At 40.2% G+C, this 19,445-nt stretch overlaps 1 protein-coding gene across 1 annotated transcript; it reads left to right on the plus strand.

Moving 5' to 3' along the window:
* Positions 1-3,086: 3,086 nt before the first annotated feature.
* LOC103376037 (polycomb protein suz12-B-like) lies at positions 3,087-19,445 on the plus strand. The gene is made up of 16 exons (XM_008306380.1): positions 3,087-3,835; positions 4,471-4,517; positions 4,661-4,725; positions 8,128-8,196; positions 8,427-8,476; positions 8,605-8,690; positions 8,798-9,044; positions 10,103-10,205; positions 10,346-10,451; positions 11,039-11,213; positions 11,338-11,426; positions 11,674-11,817; positions 12,782-12,939; positions 13,035-13,233; positions 14,909-14,988; positions 16,331-19,445. Exons 1-16 carry the CDS (start codon positions 3,664-3,666, stop codon positions 16,704-16,706), a joined length of 2,166 nt encoding a protein of 721 aa, XP_008304602.1. The 5' UTR covers positions 3,087-3,663; the 3' UTR covers positions 16,707-19,445.

Genomic DNA, 19,445 nt, shown 5'->3' on the forward strand with positions numbered 1-19,445 from the left:
TTTAAGTTGGAGCTGTTCTTTTTATAACTTCATCGTCCTTTTTTGTGTTAATATCTGCATTGGGAAGCATTTTTGTGTCCTTTTTAATGACAGAGTATTGTCATTTTAAATCAGGATATTTGCATTTGCATGTATTTTTCTCTTAATTTAATATAAATCAGGATTATTTTTGCAGAAACTGATTGGAAAGTGTTTGTAAGAAGAAAGTAAATCTTGCAGGCTGGTTAAAAAAATAAAAGACCAGAAGGACAGTTGAAGTATGTAGTTAAATTGGTATAATGGTAGTAAACAAATAGAATTCAAATAACTGGCATTGCACAACTTATCAGAAGATAGCGTTTATCAGTGTTGATACAATGTTCGCCCTGTACAAGTCAAGCCTGTACCTCATTCCACACTCAGAGCTGTCTGTGATTTCCACGCTGCAGTTAGTAGCACAGTGAAAATACATCTCCAGCGTGTAAGTTCAAGTGCTCTGTGCTCAGGAGCTATTTTAGTCCTCATTATGTTTTTGGGTCAGTGGTTTAGTCTGCTGGCAGCACACACTCACTTGCTTCCAACCATATCTGGAGAAATGATTGCCATGTAACATATCTCCCAAGGACACAGAAAGCCTCATGTTTCCCCCCTAAAAAAAAACTAACTTGGTGTTTTTATGAATCTATTAAAGCATAGTCGGCAAGATTTATGATAAAAATGCATCAATATTTCTGTTTGTAGAAAAAAAGAGTATGATGTGCTAATTATAGGAGCCTGACAAATTAATGAGTTATTAAAATATATGAATATCGAGATTTTACAGTTAAATATGATGATTAATGGCTTGATACTGGCTTGATTTCCACTTCATCTGACTGATGCTGCTTGATTCCTAAGACTAAAAATACCCATCAGTCAATTAGTGGCTGAATGTCATTTTAACTGGTGGATGTCTCTTAATTGGGGTTTTCTGAAAAAAACTGAGGAATCTATATTTATAAACAGGATTATAATTAATGACGAGTCTGGCAGGTGTATTCATTTAATTTTAAGAATGAATAATCTTTGCTAGACCCTTAAATTAAATAATTCATAGCTTTGTTTGTGTCAGGCACGGTGGTGGAAGAAGGATTCAGATTCTGTACTGAAGTAAAACCACACTGAAAACACTCCACTGGTCAGGCGGGTATTTGTTTACCTTGGTTACATGCCGCTTTGACAGTTTGAGGTTCAGTCTTTCAAATTGAAACAGTTTCATGTTAAATTGCAGATCAGATTTTACGGGGGTGCTTCATCGTACAGTTTTCCTTTTGATTTAGATTCAATTCAAGTTACTCTCTGATTTTGTGTGGTGTGCTTGGTTTTGAACTGTCAGTCCAGAAAACATCGTTTTAATGCATCAGGATTCAATCTATACACTATATGTCTTGCCACATGAAAACTTCCCATAAAAGTTTAAGTTGTGGAGCTGATTTGCTGCAGCTCAGCCATCTTTACTGCATTATAGGAAATTCCACACAGTCAAATCAATGAGATCATCAGCTGCATAAAAGAAGGATACAAAGAAACATCTTACTTGCATTACTTTGCACATTTAGCTGAAACCTTTTAAATAGAAGAAATGAAAAGAGCAAGACATTTGTGAATTATATATGTCTATACTTGAGAATGTGTGTGGTACCTATAATAAAATCTTCATGTCAGAGCTTTGGTTAAACTGCAGACAGTCAAGTGGGAGCTGACATCAGCTCCTTTACCAAAGAAACTCAGCAGAGGATGTACTTCCTGCAACAGCTGAAGAAGTTCAACCTGCCAAAGACAATGCATTTCTACACCTCCACCACTGAGTCCATCCTCACCTCTGTCTTTTTTCAACCACCACTCTTCTCTGACAGGAGGTTGCAGTCCATTAGGACCAAAACATCACGCCAATGAACAGCTTTTTCCCCAACAGCAGCCATCCTCATCACAAAGGCCAGAGACCCCCCAGTGGCACTGCCTCTATCTCCCCCATAATCCACTACAGACATGAACTCAATGATACATTCATGCACAGCTTAAAATTATTTGTAAAATGTATTATCCTTTTGCCAGTTTCAAGTTGTTTACACCACATACTGCAAGGTTGTGCACATTCCCAGGCAACTCATTTGCACTCACCCTGCACAATCTGTACAACTGCCTTATTTAAGTAACACTGTGAATAATGTATTACTTGATAATAACTTTGATCTGCAACGCTTGCATTTTATTAGACTTGTAAACTCTGCTTCTTATTCATCTCAAACACTTGCTCTTCACTTGACTTGCAACACTTGTTTTAAAATTAATCATTGAAATTTTCTCCTTGTTATTGTTATTATGAATTATGCACCAAATCACAAAGTCAAATTCCTCATATGTGAAAACGTACTTGGTGGTAAATATGATTCTTTTACCGATCTTTGTAGTTAACATGCATGAAAAAACTAAGTTAACTTTTAATGATTTTATCCTGTTTCACTTTTATTCAAACATCATTAACCTGTGCTATTTTCAGTTTTCAAGACGGAAATAAAAAAATGAGATCCAGGCCTATATTCGTTAAATATTCAGATGCCCTAACGATGCCATTTGCTTAAGTCTGTTCAGGAGACCTGGCTCGCCATGCAGCAGGCGGCAAACGTGTCCCCGTCTGCGCCTCCTGCTTCCAATTCATAGAATGAGACCGGCCAATATTCCAACCAATGAGAGCTCAGATTTTTACCAACAAGCGAGGTGATTGGATAAAGCTGTTAGAAGGCGGGATCTTTCAACACGAGTCATAGGGAAGCCGCAGCGTCCATTGGTCAAGGTATTAAAGTTTAGCCAAAAAAGGCGGAACTTATGCGGACTTTTGCCTTCAAACTAAAATGAAACAACTGCTAATAGTTACCTTTTTAGAAATGATTCGTCCAAAGTAGTCAGCGTTTTCATGGACATGTATTTCTGATTTCCACATTGGCATCATTATCACGCAAAAAAAAAGAATGATAAACACAGTAAACAATGTGTCTATCTAGATAACAATTTTGTTAAATTAGTTTTTATTTATTTTGAAAAATTTACCGGATTGCGTCTCTGTTATTTTGTGCTACTTTACCGTACCGCTAACTTCACTCGCCAACAGCCGCTCGGCGAGACATTAATCTGAATTTTGGTAAAATTATGGAATCGAAATCCCTGAACGCGTGTGTAATTTCTATGTTTATTCACATGTCCTTAATTAGCAGCTTTCGGGTTCTTAATTGGTGAAGTCAGAGGGCCAGACGATGCTAGCCGGTTAGCCCGGGTTGTTGCTAGCTGGCTAAGGAAGTTAGCCGGTTAGCTAGCAATCCGCGTCAGCTTGCCGGAGGCTGTTCTCTTGTTTCGCGCATTTCAAGCCTGTTCACCGACCTCAGTAACTGTTAAACCGGTTCCTAAACGTAAACGTTACAATATAGCCCTACCAATGTAAAATATAAAAGACAGAAACTTGCACGACCCGTTTTTAAAATGAGGAGTAAACAGTGTTTATCCTAAGCGGCTGGTTTTGTGCCAACGCTTGCTCTTTTGTTTTGACAAAGGAAGAGGACCTGAATTTCTTTTCTTTTTTTTTCACACCATTTCACATTTGGTCGTCGGACAGTTTTTTCTAGGATTGTTTTCCCCTCCCCAGTTTTGACTATGGCTCCACAAAAGCAGAGCTCCTCAGGTGGAAGTCACCCGGTGGGTTTTGGTTCTGGAGGAAAAGCCAACGGGTTGTACCAGTCGTCCTCCGCTGTGATGGCTGCAGCCAAGAAGCCCAACATGCAACTTATTCAAGCCGACCACGAGTTGTTTCTGCAGGCCTTCGAGAGTGAGTTTCTGCTGTCATCAAGTTTCATATTTAAAGATATCAGTCGTGGAGTTTACTCTTAAGGTCGCAGTAAGCTTTGCACTGGCCGTGTGAATGGTGGCTGCATAGCTGGAGGAGCAGATCATTTTACATGTGTAGAGCTGACCTACTCCATTCTTAAATTATCATCAACAAGTCGTGTAAGGTCATATCCACTTTGGTTTTAGGCATTTACATTCATTTCACGTGTTGACGGGCTGTCATGCTTTCTATTTCTGTCATATAACTTGTAATAACTGCACATTGTTTCAGTCGAGTTGGTGGAAAAAGAACATTAATCATAATGAATTTGCTGTTCAATGTGTCTGAGCAACATTTAAACAGGATTTACACAGGATTGTCTATCAGTGCATTTTAAGTTACTTTTATAGTCTCAAAATGTCAAACATAAACAAAACCAAAGTTGCCTCACCATAAAATGAGGCCCTCAAGTTAGTATAAAGCAGAAAAAAAGCTCACATTTTTGAAGATTATAGTGCCAAATTTCTTGTTTCACTCTGTAGTGAGTATATGCTTTTTGTTTGGCTTCATAGTTAGGATTCTACTATTTCATTTTCATCTGTTAACCAAGAGCAATGTGCTGTATTTATTTGCAGAACCAACCCAAATCTACAGGTTTCTTCGCACAAGGAACTTGATTGCTGTGAGTGTTGCCTTACTGTGAAAACAGTCGCATGCTGAATTTTACCTTTTAAGATAAGAGGAAACATTTCTGTATGACATGATATGTGGGCGTCTGACAGTGCTTTTTTTTCTCCCCCCCAATCTCTCCCTGTTACATTTCAGCCTATATTCTTGCACAGAACACTCACCTATATGTCCCACAGAAACTCAAGGAATAACGTCAAAAGGTAAAAGCTCACCGGGGTTGTTAATGTGTTCGTGTATTCATGATGGATATCCTCAAGTTGAAAAGTCAAACCTGTTTTACTTCAGCACGAGTTTTCATTAAACTTTCAGAACTTGTAGATCACGTGGTTTACATCAAAGGGAAGTGCAATATCTTACTCCCCGTGTGTCTTTACATTCTTGTTTCTTTCTGTTTTAAGTTTGTTGGATTGAAACCGGGTGTTGCGTAGCTGGTCTCTTAGAAAGCAGGTCAGCTGCTATCACGGGTAAAAGCCAACCGACATGTCGGCTCCTGGAGGTGGGGGCCAGCTCGATCAGTTAAAGCCGAGATAGAAGAAGCGTTTTCAGTTGGGCTGCTTTGCATACAGACGCTGCGTAAAAAAAAAGATCCTGCTGATACACATGGGGCTGCTTGTGGTTCAGTCTGCAGCCAAGGGATGTGTTAAAATACAGAGTGTCTCACGTGGATGTTGTGTTGCAGCTTTTGCATTTTATTCTGTAGTAAAAAAAAGAAAAGGACCAGTCTATGCAATTGCTTAAAGAATCGTGAAAAGTTAAGTGTTTTTTTTTTTTGTAGTAGCTGTACAAACACAAAGCAGGCACAAGTGAAAAATGTGTTTAAAGTTAGCTTTTCATTTGCAACTAGGATGTGTCTGTCAAGTTTTGATCAATGCAGTTTTTATAAATAGAGTTATACAGGTTTTTGTGGGAGGAGATTTGTCAAGAAACTTATTAACTGTCTAAAAGTAAGACATTGAAATGAATGTTGTGTAAGAATAGTATCATTGCTGTCAAACTTTCCAGTGATATCAAGCTTCCAGTAAACTGGTGACAGTGATTTTTCAGCTGGTAACCTCCGTTGTAAACAATAGGTGGTAAATCTTATGTATATGCAAATGAACAAAAAAGAAGAGAGGGACATAGTTAAAGCATTTAACTGTGTAATCTATTAACATGTAAGAGTTGCTGTTGTATTACAGTGTTTAGGTAGTGTTAGAAAAATGTAATTAACAAGTTATCTCATGTGTAACCACTTTTTGTCGATTTTTGTTTTGTTACAGAAACTTAAAAACAAAACATAAAGATGTTTTGAACAGTATGAATAATTTAATTCTTGATAATAATCCCTTTATAGTATGTCACAGTCATTACCAAATTGTGTCATGTTATTAAGAACTTTTTTCAGTCCATTCTTTGAAATGCACTTCTCTGAGTCACACTCATTTTTACTCACTGCTTGTGGACTAAAATGGCAGCTGGTAAATTCTGCGTATTCCTGGTTCGAAGTGGAGGTTGTGATCTAGGTGATCTAGGTCTTTTGCCGCTTAACTCAGTTTCACTTTCTGCTGTAGTCGCGCATGCTTTAGTCACATGAAACACAGCTTGTGATTTGAGATGAACTCATTCTGCATCGGGGCCCCCTCCGCAGATACTCGCTGTTCACAAAACAAAGGCAAACATAGAAAACAGGAAGGCAGTGGATTTGATAAATGAGATTAAAATGTCGGTACTGGCCTGTTCTTATTTGATCACAAAGTAGTGTTCGTGCAAAGCATTGTACACAGAGGTGGTTATCAAGTGTGTGTCCAGCCAAGTTTTTTCTCTTTATAAAGCTCTCTGACCTAAATTGACTCTGAAATCAGAATGTCTGAGCACAGTTTCTCTCATGTGCAGCCTCTTTGAAAGGGCTTTTTTCAAAGTGTTTCTATTACCAATTGTACATTTGCAGGCATCTGTATGTTTTATGCGCGTAATCATAAGCAAATTAAAGTAAAAGGCACCCAGCCAGCAGCATGTCCTGTAGAAGTCATTTCCCCTGGAGAACATTAAAACAATGGCATTCAGAGTAAAGTAGCTGAAATAGGAGCTTGCACGTCACCACCGTCTGTTGCTGGATGTTGTTGCTTTGCACGGCTACAAAAGTTGAACCAGGCTCATTTTTTCTCAGGAGCAAATGCAACAGTATTTTTCAAAACGAATAAGGTGGCGGCATTTTTGATTCAGCACTAATGTCTGTCTGAATGGAGCCCGAAGATGTAGCGGTTGCTTTCAGAATGCTGCGAGGCTCCGCGTAGCCTCACAGGTGTTTTCAGTTACTTTGGCTCATTAGACTGCTGCTCAGGGTAAAGTTGGACAGAACCTGAATTTATGTGAGGTGGCCAGACTCGATACTAATGTGTGCACTCCAAACCCTGACTGACACACTCCCAATTTTAACCAGGTGCTTTCCTTTTGATTTCAGCTAAGCACAAAAAAACAGCTCATGCCTCTGACAGCTCTGTAAATTAATCACAGTACCGTGTGCCAACATCAGCTAAACAATACAGACAAGTGGGGGAAAAAAAAAACAGAAAACCAGTTGATATTGATTAAACCTTGAACATGCTGCTGTCTCATAAGCTGCCTGCACAGCATTTAACTGAGTTTCACAGCAGCTGCCACTTTGTTTCAAGTGACTTTATGTGGCAGTTGCTTCAGTTCCTCTAGTGTGACTGGCAAACATGTAGCACGTGCCATCCATGTTTTTACATGGCACATGGGTGTAGTAGAAATTGACAAACATGAAGTAAACTGGAACCTTTACCGATTGCTATCAGTTCTGACAGCCTTCACTTTTAAGTCTTGGTTTCAAACTATCATTTCAAACTAATCTGTCTGGTCTATATTATTTAAAGCATCTCGTGTTACGTAAGCGTCTGCCTGAGTGCAACATGACCTGGATTAGGATTGAGTTGATATGTTGTGAGGGCGGGCGTAAAGTGGCCATCAAAAGCACAGTTAAAGCAATACTGTTAGTCAGTGAACTGAATTAATGTAGAAGAAACAAATTTGCCTCCTGAACGACTTGGGGGGGATATCAAAATGCAATTTTTCTGATAACTATTGCAGTTTGATTTGCAATATTATTTCTTAAAGCTACAGTTCAGCATTTACAATGTAATAGATTTAAAAGGTGTGATAGCTCTTTACCACATGAGATACCATCAAAATATGAACTAGTCTATATTCTAATGCAAAGAGAAGTACTGAAAAATATGAATTGATTCCAACCTGTATTTATCACATTCTTTAATTCTCATAGGACATGAACAGTTAGACAGAGAACACAAACGATTTAAAAAAAAAAGAAAAAATTAGGAAATTAATCCAACCTTTCTGTAGTCAGTCTCTGACATAGAAATATGTTGGCCGTTCTCTTTTGGCTCAGGAGCAGCATCTAAGTATTGCACATTTCGCAATCAAGTTAAATGATGTAATAATAATTCTTTAAAAAAAGCATTCTTTCAAATCTCTAACTTGGTCGGTAATCTATTAATTTTTCTGCCCCACTCCAACCTTTTGCATGTCTCGATGGAAATCTGGTTGTGTGGTTGCTAACTGCTACTTTTTGTCCAAATGCACAGGAAAAGCTCCAAGGTTGACAATCTGCTGTTCAAAGTGGAAAAGATGAGAGGTGAACAGGAGACTCACAGGTAACCGCTCAGTGCTGCTCGACCATCTGCTTCCCATTAGAGTTTCTAGAAAGCATTCAGCATGTGTCTGCCCAAGACAGTTTCTGGTCCACACCAAAAATAGCCCTGCTTTTTGTAACTGCTGCTCTGAGAATGTGAACCCAGTGCAGATTTGATCAATCATAACAGCACCAGTTTTAAGGACACATCTCTGAGGTGTTTTTGTGTTTGTTTGTTTTTTTTTTCTACAGCTTGGCCTCTAATCTGCAGCTCACATTTACTGGCTTCTTTCATAAAGCTGGTAGGTTTGTCCTTCTCGGCAGTCTTTCTTTGGTTCTTGTCATATATTGTTGTTTTTTCCGGTCTTTCCACTGAGTTCAGTGGGACTTACAGGAAGTCTTTTATCTTGCTTTGTGTTTGTGTGTTCAGGAAAACCAACTCAGGACAGTGAAAATGACCAGAACTCTGTGTCTCTGGAGGTGCTGCTGGTCAAAGTCTGCCACAAGAAGCGAAAGGTGTGTGAACATCATCGCTGCTGGTGTGAAAATTGATAGTGTTTTTGTACAATTCCCATGTGTCAACAAAGTGGAATCTGAAATTTCCTCTCCTGTCTCCGGTCTAGGATGTCAGCTGTCCAGTGAAGCAGGTCCCTACAGGGAAGAAGCAGGTTCCTCTCAATCCAGACACGAGTGCTGGAGTCCAGGCCAAGACAGGCTCCTTCCCCTCCCTGCTGGTCCCCAGCAGTGAGTTTGAACCCAGCAACTCCCACATGGTCAAATCTTACTCATTGCTCTTTAGAGTATCAAGACCTGGATGTCCCCGAACACAGATCAATGGCCTGGCAAATGGAGAGAATCACCACAGCAGAGGTGAGCAGAGAATTGGAAACTCCTCACACTTTTTTTTTAGGGATTTTTCTGGTTTATTTTAACATTGGCTTTATTTTCACAGTTTGGGCTGTCGTTTCTGTTTACTTAGATACACTGTGCTCAGCGAATGAATTGTTGAGATGTGTGAACACTGTGAAAGAAGCTTGTTGCGACAAGAAACACAAGATTAGGCACCTTAACCCAAACTGTAAAGTTATTACCCGAACTGTCTGTTTTAAGCATCTGTCACAGTTTACACACCGGCTTCCTGCTTTAGCTTTTTGCAGAGTTTTGATGGATTTGTTAAGCTCCATCCCTAACGCGTTTTGCTCAGAACTTAGCAATTAGTTTAGCTTATTAGCAAGAGCAATGTAAAAACAATGAAATTTAGATAAAGTTAAAGGAATTCTTATTTATTGATGTCTACACTAAACATGACACCTGTTGCATCTGTGTGTATCCAGACAGTAAAATCCTTCCTTTGTTGCTTCTGCTCTCAATGAGGTTTCTTGAAGTTATTTTTTTCTGGTAAAGGGATTTTTTTGGAGCGTGTCATATGCTCTTGGTCGATTGCAATAAACAACCCTGATTCTTCTTGGCGGCATCAGGCTTTGCTCTCGTCATTTTAAAAAAGCTAAAATTAAACATATTTGTTGGCTAACATCACTCTATGACCTCAGATGCAGTTTTTCTCGTCCAAAGATACAAACCAAACACTAACTCTTCTTCAGATTGTGTTAATGTCATGAAAATGTTGCAGTTACACTTTCATGAATGTCCTATTATTATTTTAAGCAATTCATAAATTAACTTGTTCAGTTGATATAATTTGATCTCCAAAACTGTTAAACTAAGACCTGACTTGAAATGTATTTAAATTAATGTTGTAATTGTCTTTTTTTCTTGACATTGTGTGAAATTAGTCTAAATGTGATGCCCACAGTGATGCTGGGACCTTTGATAGGAAAGGATACATTGATCAGGTTTTTAAATTCTAAGCAACAGCTTGAAGCCTGTGTAACGGATAAGACATTCATGTCATTGTGGGTCTGTTTCAGATTTTTCAGAGGAAGTCGTGAACAGGAAGAGGAGGAGCTCCTCTCTCAGGGAGGAGGGAGAAACCACATTTGTGGCTCAGATGACTGTCTTTGATAAAAACAGGTGAAACACACTAACACCATCATCCCAGACACACACACACACAGACCCACACAAAGTGTCGACTTCTGATCCAGAAAAAGAAAGTGTTGTTACAGTCTTTGTATAGCTGAAGTAAGAAGATGTTGTACACGTGTGTGCAGACGCCTGCAGTTGTTAGATGGGGAGTATGAGGTGTCTATGCAAGAGATGGAGGAGTGTCCTGTCAACAAGAAGAGGGCGACCTGGGAGACCATCCTGGACGGAAAGGTGTGTGTTTTTGTGTGAGTCTATGAGGATACATGACGGTAATGGCAGAAAAAGTGTACAGTTACACACAAGATATTTGCACAGAACCAAGCAGATGATTAAATCCTTGCTTCTTACACAGCAGAGACTGTTTCATGAAATACAAAACAGACTTGCGGAGAGGATTCTCTTTTTTTTTTAAAGACTAGCTCTCTGTTACAAATAAGCCTTTGATTAATGAAATATGTGTCCTGCTATTGATCATATCTCATCCAAATTATTCTACATTTTACTTAGTGAATGGCTGAGTCTTTACCCAACACACTGATGCCACGTATAACAACAACAACAAAAAAAAATTTGTCCCACTACTTGGGACTTCCTAGTGACTGCAGCAACTTGGTCACTTTCTGTTGTGAGGGAAAAACTAAACATGCGGTACACTGAGCAGGGAAGAAAAAGGGAAGACAGAAGCCATTGCTATCAGCTAAACTAGTGAACCTAAGCTTGCACAGTAACGGTGGCCTTCACCATGATCGTGAAGAAACGTATTACTTATACCTGAGCTTTATTCTAGTGAAGTAAAACCATCTGCTCTTCATCTTCAGCGTTTGCCTCCATTTGAGAGTTTCTCTCAGGGTCCGACCCTACAGTTCACCCTGCGCTGGACCAGCGACTCCACCGATCGATCCACTGCACCTGTGGCTAAACCGCTGGCCACCCGCAACTCCGAGACCAACCAGGACACCAGACCCAGCACTCTGAGAGCCACACACACACTGGGTGAGCAAGACTCAGCAACACAAACGATAGTGTGTTTATGTACATGTAGTTAAATTAGTGGTGAAAGTGGTGCTAATTGTCTTTATTAATCTGAGTGACACTGTGTTTGTCCTACTGGCTGCAGCTGTGAAAGAATCCTTAAATGCAGACGTGCAAACCAGAAGAGAACTAATCTCAGCTGAGCCTCGACAGAAACTACGAATCTTCTACCAGGTCAGAGTCTCACCTGAAGTTTTCACTGCATACTTCAGCCGTGTTTGGTTCCATCACAGTTTCATCGTCAAGTTTGATGACACATAACCAGACTTTGGAAATATTTACTACAGTGTATTTTTTATTTTTTTAAACTGAAATATCATGATTGAATGATTCTGACTTCTTCTCACTCAGCCTTTGTCTCTGCCCAGGACTTATTCAGCAGCAGCTCTCTCACATTAACTGCCTCTGTTTTTGTGTCCAGTTCCAATACAACCACAACACACGGCAGCAGACCGAGGCCAGAGACGACCTCCACTGTCCCTGGTGCACCCTCAACTGCAGGAAGCTGTACAGTCTGCTCAAACATCTCAAACTGTCCCACTCCCGCTTCATCTTCAACTATGTGGTGAGATGAACACACACCAACTTCTTCAGGGATAAAATACATGTGCTTTTCTGCTCAGCATGTGTTGATAAACTTTAGTTACAGAATAGAGAAAACAGGGACAAGTAAAAATGAATGCTGTGCATCATAGACTTTTATTCTAATGGAATAAAGTCGGTGCTCCTGCTTTGTTTTTGAGTAAAGAACTCGTTTTTTATATAAGTTGATGATCTAAAAAAAATCAACAAGTAAAATCTTTTTTTCTAGTATCACAATATTGTTTAAATTAACCACATTTTTTCCAACAGTTTAAGTTTATTTTAACAACAAAAAAAAACCTTATTTATTGAGGGCTTTTTTTCTTTTATGGTTGGTTTTTACAGTTTCTGACTAATGCTTTATCACTGCCTTGTGCAAGCAATTACGTATTCATGCATTAGAGCATTAATAATAAGATTAATCTTTATTTGTGAAGCACTTTCCTAAACTCACATTACAAAACGCTTTACAAACAAAACAGACGAATAAATATAGAGCAAAATAACATCACATCAGTATGGAGCATTTAAATATAAAAGCAGAACCGTAAATCACGTAAAACCAGGAAAGTATCTTTTAAAAAGAGAAATAAATGAGGTCACTGACTGCTGACCTGATTTCCTCAGGCAGTTTGTTCCATAGCTTCAGGACTCTGACTATGACTATTGTGTCAAATCCAGTTTTCAGTCGAGTCTCGGCAAGAGATGAAAGACAAAACAGCACAGAGGCCGTGATGAGCCTCAAATTCAAAACTAAGATCATAGAATCAGTTCTAATACATGCTGAGAGCAAGTGCAAGGAGCCTAAAACAGGAGCCGTGTTGCTCCTCAAGCCTGACGGAGTTCTGTAACTGTGGTGGTGCACATTAATGGTTGACACAAAAATGAGCCAAATGACATATTGAGACATTATAATCTTAATATTTGGTCTTTATGGTGTTTTGCAGCCCCATCCTAAGGGAGCAAAGATCGAGGTCTCTATCAATGAGTGTTACGACGGCTCATATGCTGGAAACCCTCAGGACATCCACAGCCAGCCGGGCTTTGCCTTTAGCAGGAATGGCCCCGTGAAGAGGACCGCTGTCACCCACATCCTGGTCTGCAGGTACCAGTCACTTCCCTCGCTTTCACTTTTTATTTATTTACATCCTGCCAAGAGTATCTGAGGATCAATCTACCTCTTCTGTCTCGTCTGTCCAGACCAAAGAGGACGAAGCCAAGTCTGTCTGAGTTCCTGGAGTCAGAGGACGGCGATCGGGAGCAGCAAAGGACGTACATCAGTGGACACAACCGCCTGTACTTCCACAGCGACTGCTGCCTGCCGCTCAGACCTCAGGAGATGGAAGTGGACAGTGAAGACGAGAGGGACCCTGACTGGCTCAAAGAGAAGACTGTTAAGGTCAGTTACAGCTGAACAAACCAAGACATGGACAGTCCTCACGGAGTTGCTCCTGCATAGACGACATTTTGGCACCCCCCCAAAAGTGAGGCCACTGCCAAAGAAAAATCAACAGCCCCACAATGATACAAACTGAGAATAATCCGCGTGTTATTATTCAAGCATAATATAATTTTTGGCTTATTAAATGGTCAGAAATAACAAGGTTTCTGTCAAGTAAGATAAGCCTTTTTTGTACTGGAACTGATGGTGCTGGCTGTGTGTAGTCACTCCACAAGGACCCAGACTGAGCCAGAAAAACCCTGATAGAGACTAAAAGTCATGACATCTGCACAGCTGCTGCTTCAAATCTGACAGTTCTCTCTCTCTTTTTAAATCTGTCTATTGCAAGTTCGCCGATTACCACTTCATCTGTGTGTAAACTATCAGTTGATTGACAGAAACTTATTTTGCAGCAATTTCGATAATCAAGTAACAGTTGAGATTATTTAATTATTTATCCAGTAGAAATACCAAACGTGCTAATTCCAGTTTCTGAAAAGTAAGGATTTGCACTTTACATAGACTCTGTGGGTTTTGGTGGTTGGTCAGATAAAGCAGCCACAGTAAAGGTGTCACCGTCGGCCTTTGTCAAACCTCTCCCCCTCCACCACAGAGTGTAACTTTGTTTGTAGTCATAGCTGAATGACCCACCTCTAGGTGTCAGGTGTAAATACAGGTGAGCTTCAAGATAAACATCCCTCTCTTTGGCAGAAACATATGCAGAAAAATACAATTCACCCCCAAGTTGTTGTTCTTTTCTTGTAAACATCTTCTTGTTAACTCTGATAAGCTGCTTGATTTTTGAAACAGTGTAAATATATAAGACTTGAAAATTACATGACGATGTCTACCATTTTCTAGACCAGAGAGGGCTATTTTCGGTTCTGTATAGTATAACCTTTAGTTGTTGAGATCTGTGTGTGTGACTTCACTAGTAAACATCCAACGAGCTGCATGGAACTTTGATTTGTATGGAGCATCTTCCAATATGAACACAAAACAGTGTTGCTTGTCTGCATCAATGCAGATTTCCTTTTGGAGAGTTCATGTATCACTTCCGTTGCCCATTAGTTAGTTTGGAATTGCTTTTAATGTGGCAGAGCCTCTACGTGAACACAGAGTGGAAATGGATTTGAAAGGATGTAGAGGGTGGTTTGAGAAAAGCCCTTTAATGACAACATCAGTAGGCTTTTATATCTGAATATGTGAACCACACTGCAGCCACAGGTCTACCTTTTTTTTTTTTAATGTTTCTGAGGTTACATTGCTTTCCAGAAATGTAAAGTTGATTAGCATCATTGGTAGTTCAGACTCGAACAAACAACAAACACAGCACACTGCCAACAAGAAAGACTTGACTTTTCTACATGATTGTACAGTTTTTTTTCATCTGACTGTGTTGTAACTTTTCCAGATTGATGTGACTAGAGTCCTGTTAGAATGCTGATGTTTCTGTTGCTGGTCTGATAATGTCAATCTTTAAAAGCGCCTTATAACAAGAAAAACTTGTGTTGACAAACTGTGCTGTACATTGTGCTCCTGCAAAGTTGCTTTATGCAGTTTACATTTCTTCATGTTAAAATTTAAAACAACGTAAGTGTAGATTCTGTCTAAACACTGACTCTCATTGCAGCAAATCGAGGAGTTCACTGACGTCAACGAGGGGGAGAAGGAGATCATGAAGCTGTGGAACCTGCACGTCATGAAGCACGGGTGTGTACTGAGTAGGATACAATGTTCATTTCTCTCTCACTGTAGAGCACAACGCTTTTGTCAGAAAAAAAGAATTCTGTTTTAATGATGTATTAAAGTAGAGAAGAATTTCTCGGCTGATTACAATTATGTTTATCAATTTTTCTGCTGTCTGCTCTTTCTCAGAAAGAGCTGAGCTGCAGCTGAAGGAGAAAAAGCACTGATACTCAGAAAATAACTGCAGGAGCAAAGTTTAGGCTGTGTTATAATATACGATTTTAGGATTCTAGTTGTACATGAAAATGTAATGTGATGTTTTTCTGAAGTTAGTATTTTAATACCACAGCAGGTTTTTATAAAATTCCTTCTTTCATTTTGCCTTGCAGCCTAATATACAGATAAAATCACTGTAAACATGGCAGGGGCATCAGCAAACGGATTATCTTTTCAGTTTATACTTATTGAGGTCATTGCTCACATGTTTTTGAAAAAAAAAAAGAGATGTCTGTGCTTATTTGAATGAACAGATTTTTAAAAAATAGTATAAGTGGAAAAAAATCATCATATCGCTGCATCAGAGTGATCTGAGGGCTGCATTGCGAAGCGAGATCAGTGGGTTAGCGAGGTATGTTTAGCCTAAAGTCAAAGTTCTCAGTGTCATGGAGGTTAGTCTATTCTGACTCGGCAAGATCTCCATGGTAACTGATGCTGTGGAGCTAACCTGGAGCAGGTTATGTTCAGAATTACAGATTTAAACGGGCTGCAAGAAACGTCTCTCTTTAAACAAATTGTGTCCTGATAATTCTTTATGAGCGATACATATTCTCAGCTGAAGGAATCGGTTTTATCTGCAAACATGTTGAACTTGTACGTAGCTAATATCACCGAATGCTAGAATATGTTTATGTGCTTTAATGTTCAAAAACACATTGAAAGTGAAGTAATGGTGGTTACATGCTGTAATCCCAGATCTATTACTATAGGCAGAGAGACATGGCAGTAGATGAAGTGGCTCTAATATGGAAATAAAAGCAAGATACCTGCTCTGCTCGGAGTGTTTGCTCTGCAGGCATTATGCAAATGTGTTACATGGGGATGTAGATAAGGAATGGGGAGAAAAGCCTGGACAAACGAGGAGTTTCAGACCAGTAAGGAGCAGTGTGTCCTGTATGAGAGACTCTCTTCAGGGTCGACTTTGGGCTTTGTAAGTTTGCAGACATTCACAAAAATGCTGTAATACACTGAAAGAGGGAGAAAAAACCCAGAGAGCACAATATGAGCTCTGTAAATTTCTGTATTTGGGTGAGAAGGTTAACTCAGATTCATGTGTGAAGTCTTCCTGACTCTTCTGTCCTCCTTCCAGCTTCATAGCAGACAACCAGATGAACGAGGCCTGCCTGCTGTTTGCTGAACACCACGCCACCGTCATCATCAAACACAGCCTTTGCCGCAACTTCCTGTTGCACCTGATCAGCATGCACGACTTCAACCTGATCAGCACGCTGACCATCGACCAAGCCATGGCCAGACTCCGCCTCCTCCAGAACCAGGCCGCTCGCGCAAATAGAAACGAGGACGAAGAAGAAGAGGAAGAGGAGGAGGACTGGGAGACGGCCGTGGAGTCCCAGCCAGAGCTGGACCCCGATCCTGATCCCGACCCATCCGAGTACAGAGCCTGTAGCGATGAGACGAGCAACGGCTGCCTGGAGAACGGAAACCAGCAGGAGGAGGGGAGCTGAGGAGCCGTGACGGAAAAGCCAAGCAGAACATCTCGGCTTGGTTCTACGCTGACTGCTCGATCAGACATCCCCAAATAGGACAGAAAACCGAGGCCTGAGGCGACAGACAAGCAGGTGTCAGACACACACACAGGTTACTGCAGGGATACCGTCCTCAAAGGCAGGTTACATCAGGAACAAGATGAACTTGAAATCACAGAAGTCATTTGTTTTCCACTTTTTCCACACGTTCAAGTCGAAGAGACACTTCAGAGGCGCTTCAACGTCGCAACTTGTTCAAAACTTGAAGCTTTGAACCATCAATATTTTCTCGTTTTTTCACATCGTGTGTCCCGATGCTGTCGATGTATCAGGGTTTTTAGCTCTGAAACTCAAAGGTGCTGCAGTTGCTGTGTCGTTTCTTTTATGTTACCAGAAAAATCACGTTTATTTCCGACAAAACTATGGAGTGAGCACGAAATTCAGTCTTAAGTTCAGATGTGCCGAGTCAGGGTTGAAACGATTATTAGAAATGAAGGAGACGAAAAACTGATATGTGGAACTGAAACACATTCGCAGTGAAAATGAAAATCTCTGCGTATAAATCAAGGACAACGTTAATTGAACCGGTCAGCTCATTTAAGTTTTACATTTATCAAGTAAAAGAGACCTTTTCAACCTTTTGTCTTTTAGTTTTGATAAATAACAGTGAGAGAAGCAGCTGAATTTATTTATTTTATCAGGAAATGGTTGCAAAAAAAACAATACTGATGATTGGAAAAATGCTGAATGTGGGACCTGATAATGACCCAGAGTGTGGAGACATATTCTGAAAAAGATTCCCTGAAAAGACCCAAACTAACAACAAGTGGCTCAGCGCTTGTTGAATTCTCCCCACCTCAGCTGAGATCGGTAATTTGTTTGGGCTTAATCCACATCAACGACTGTATTTGTATGCTTCCCCAACCACACAAATAAGACTTCATCCTCACCTGTAGTTTGATGACTGTTTATTTAGTGTTCACTTCATAGTTCAGTTAACAAACCTCAGATGGGATCGTCTTCCTCAGTGTGAAGCACCAATCTGACCTTTCCAGGCACGCTCAGCTCCACCAAAGGTTTTCTTTTCTTACCGTGTGTTCACATGCTCATCAGTTCCTCGGTTAGGAGTCACAGATCAGTGCCTGCCCTGTACCTCAACAGTTCACGTGAATCAGTTTCCAGCTGCCGTTTCTTGTACTTTTTTTTGAGAACCCTGACTCACACACGTCCAGTCCAGATTTTTTTTTCTAACTGCTGGTGCTAGATGTTTGTATTCCTCAGAAACCTTCATTTCGATGCAGCTCTGCTCCTTTTCCTACAGCGACCTCTACTTGGTGTTTTTCCTCTTTGTTACGATGCAGCTCTGCTCTGCTGATCCCAGGACAACTTTAAGCTCCTCAAGGTTGTACAGTGCTGAATGGTGACATCTGAACTCAAGCACAATTTGTGACTCCTTTTTGAAGTCTGTCAGTCACTTGTTGAGTTTGTCTGTGAGGCTCGAGAAGTGAAGATGCTTCTCACAAGACTAAACTCAGTGAAACAGCTATTTTTATTATCAGCTGAATAGGGCTGCAAATGACATTTATTTCATTGTAGAATAACCTGTTGGTCATTTTCTCAATTCATTGGATACATGTTTGGCCTGTACAATGTGAGAAAAGGTGATCAGTGTCCAAATGACACCCTCAAATCAAAGATATTTAGTTTCCTATCATGGTGGAGTTTACCGAGGTGCTGCCTCCAGTGTATTTGGATTCAAATCATTATGAACGGAATAATCGGGAGGTTTTGGACTGTTTTTCTCAGATGCACAAGCTCTGCTGATCTGTATTTTTCTTTATTTGACTTGTTGGAAGGGTCACACAACATTCACTGGCGCTCAACCAGGTGCTGTTTTCTTTCCTTGTGTTGTTGCTGCCCCTTTTATGTACATAAGACTCTGTTAAATTAGGTGTACAGAATTAGCTTTGGAACATGGCTGTTTGGAGACCTGAAGACCAGCCAAGAGGTTTTTGTTAGTTTCTTAGTTTACACACCAAAGGGGATTCCTTCGCTGCAGATTTCTCCGCTCTTGTTTCGTGTCTCATGTTAAAAAAAAAAAAAGAGAGAGAGAGGAGAAAAAAAAAAAAGATTTCTGCAAAGCAGACTCAGGCTGCATTCCTGGACCATCTGACCCAGGATCCTCACTGCCTTCAAATCATCTGAGGTTCAACAGTGAGACAAGAAAAAAACAACATGGAGTCCGGATACTGCCTTACAGTTTACTGCTCCGTTCTGAACAGATTGTATGCAGTATGAGCCTCCAGATGTAGCCAGCTGTTAGGACTGGCACTGCCACAGAAATATTTTGAGCTTTGATGGGATTAGTTGGGTTTATGTCTTGTATTGTGGCCCTGCTCTTTTAAAGCTTTACATCAGTCCAATAGTGACAAATCCAGCCTGTAGGAATCTGCTTTGCTGCAGGAATTCAGAGCCATTTGGGTTCACATGTGACAGTTCTGTGACGGAGCACTTTCTGGTTTCAGTGGAGCCCGCTGTAGGTTTTTTTTTTTTTTTCTTTCGTTCATTCATTCACAAGACCAGCAGCATTTTGCACAAGATGGGAGGAGCCATGTCAAAAAACAAGACTTTTCTTCAACAGTAATGTACAACCAGCTTGACAATATGAACGTTTGAGGCAAGTCAGATTGGTTTTCTATTAAAAGAACGATTTTGTAA

Source organism: Stegastes partitus, unplaced genomic scaffold (assembly GCF_000690725.1).
Source record: "Stegastes partitus isolate 25-593 unplaced genomic scaffold, Stegastes_partitus-1.0.2 Scaffold3649, whole genome shotgun sequence".
NCBI lineage: Eukaryota > Metazoa > Chordata > Actinopteri > Pomacentridae > Stegastes > Stegastes partitus.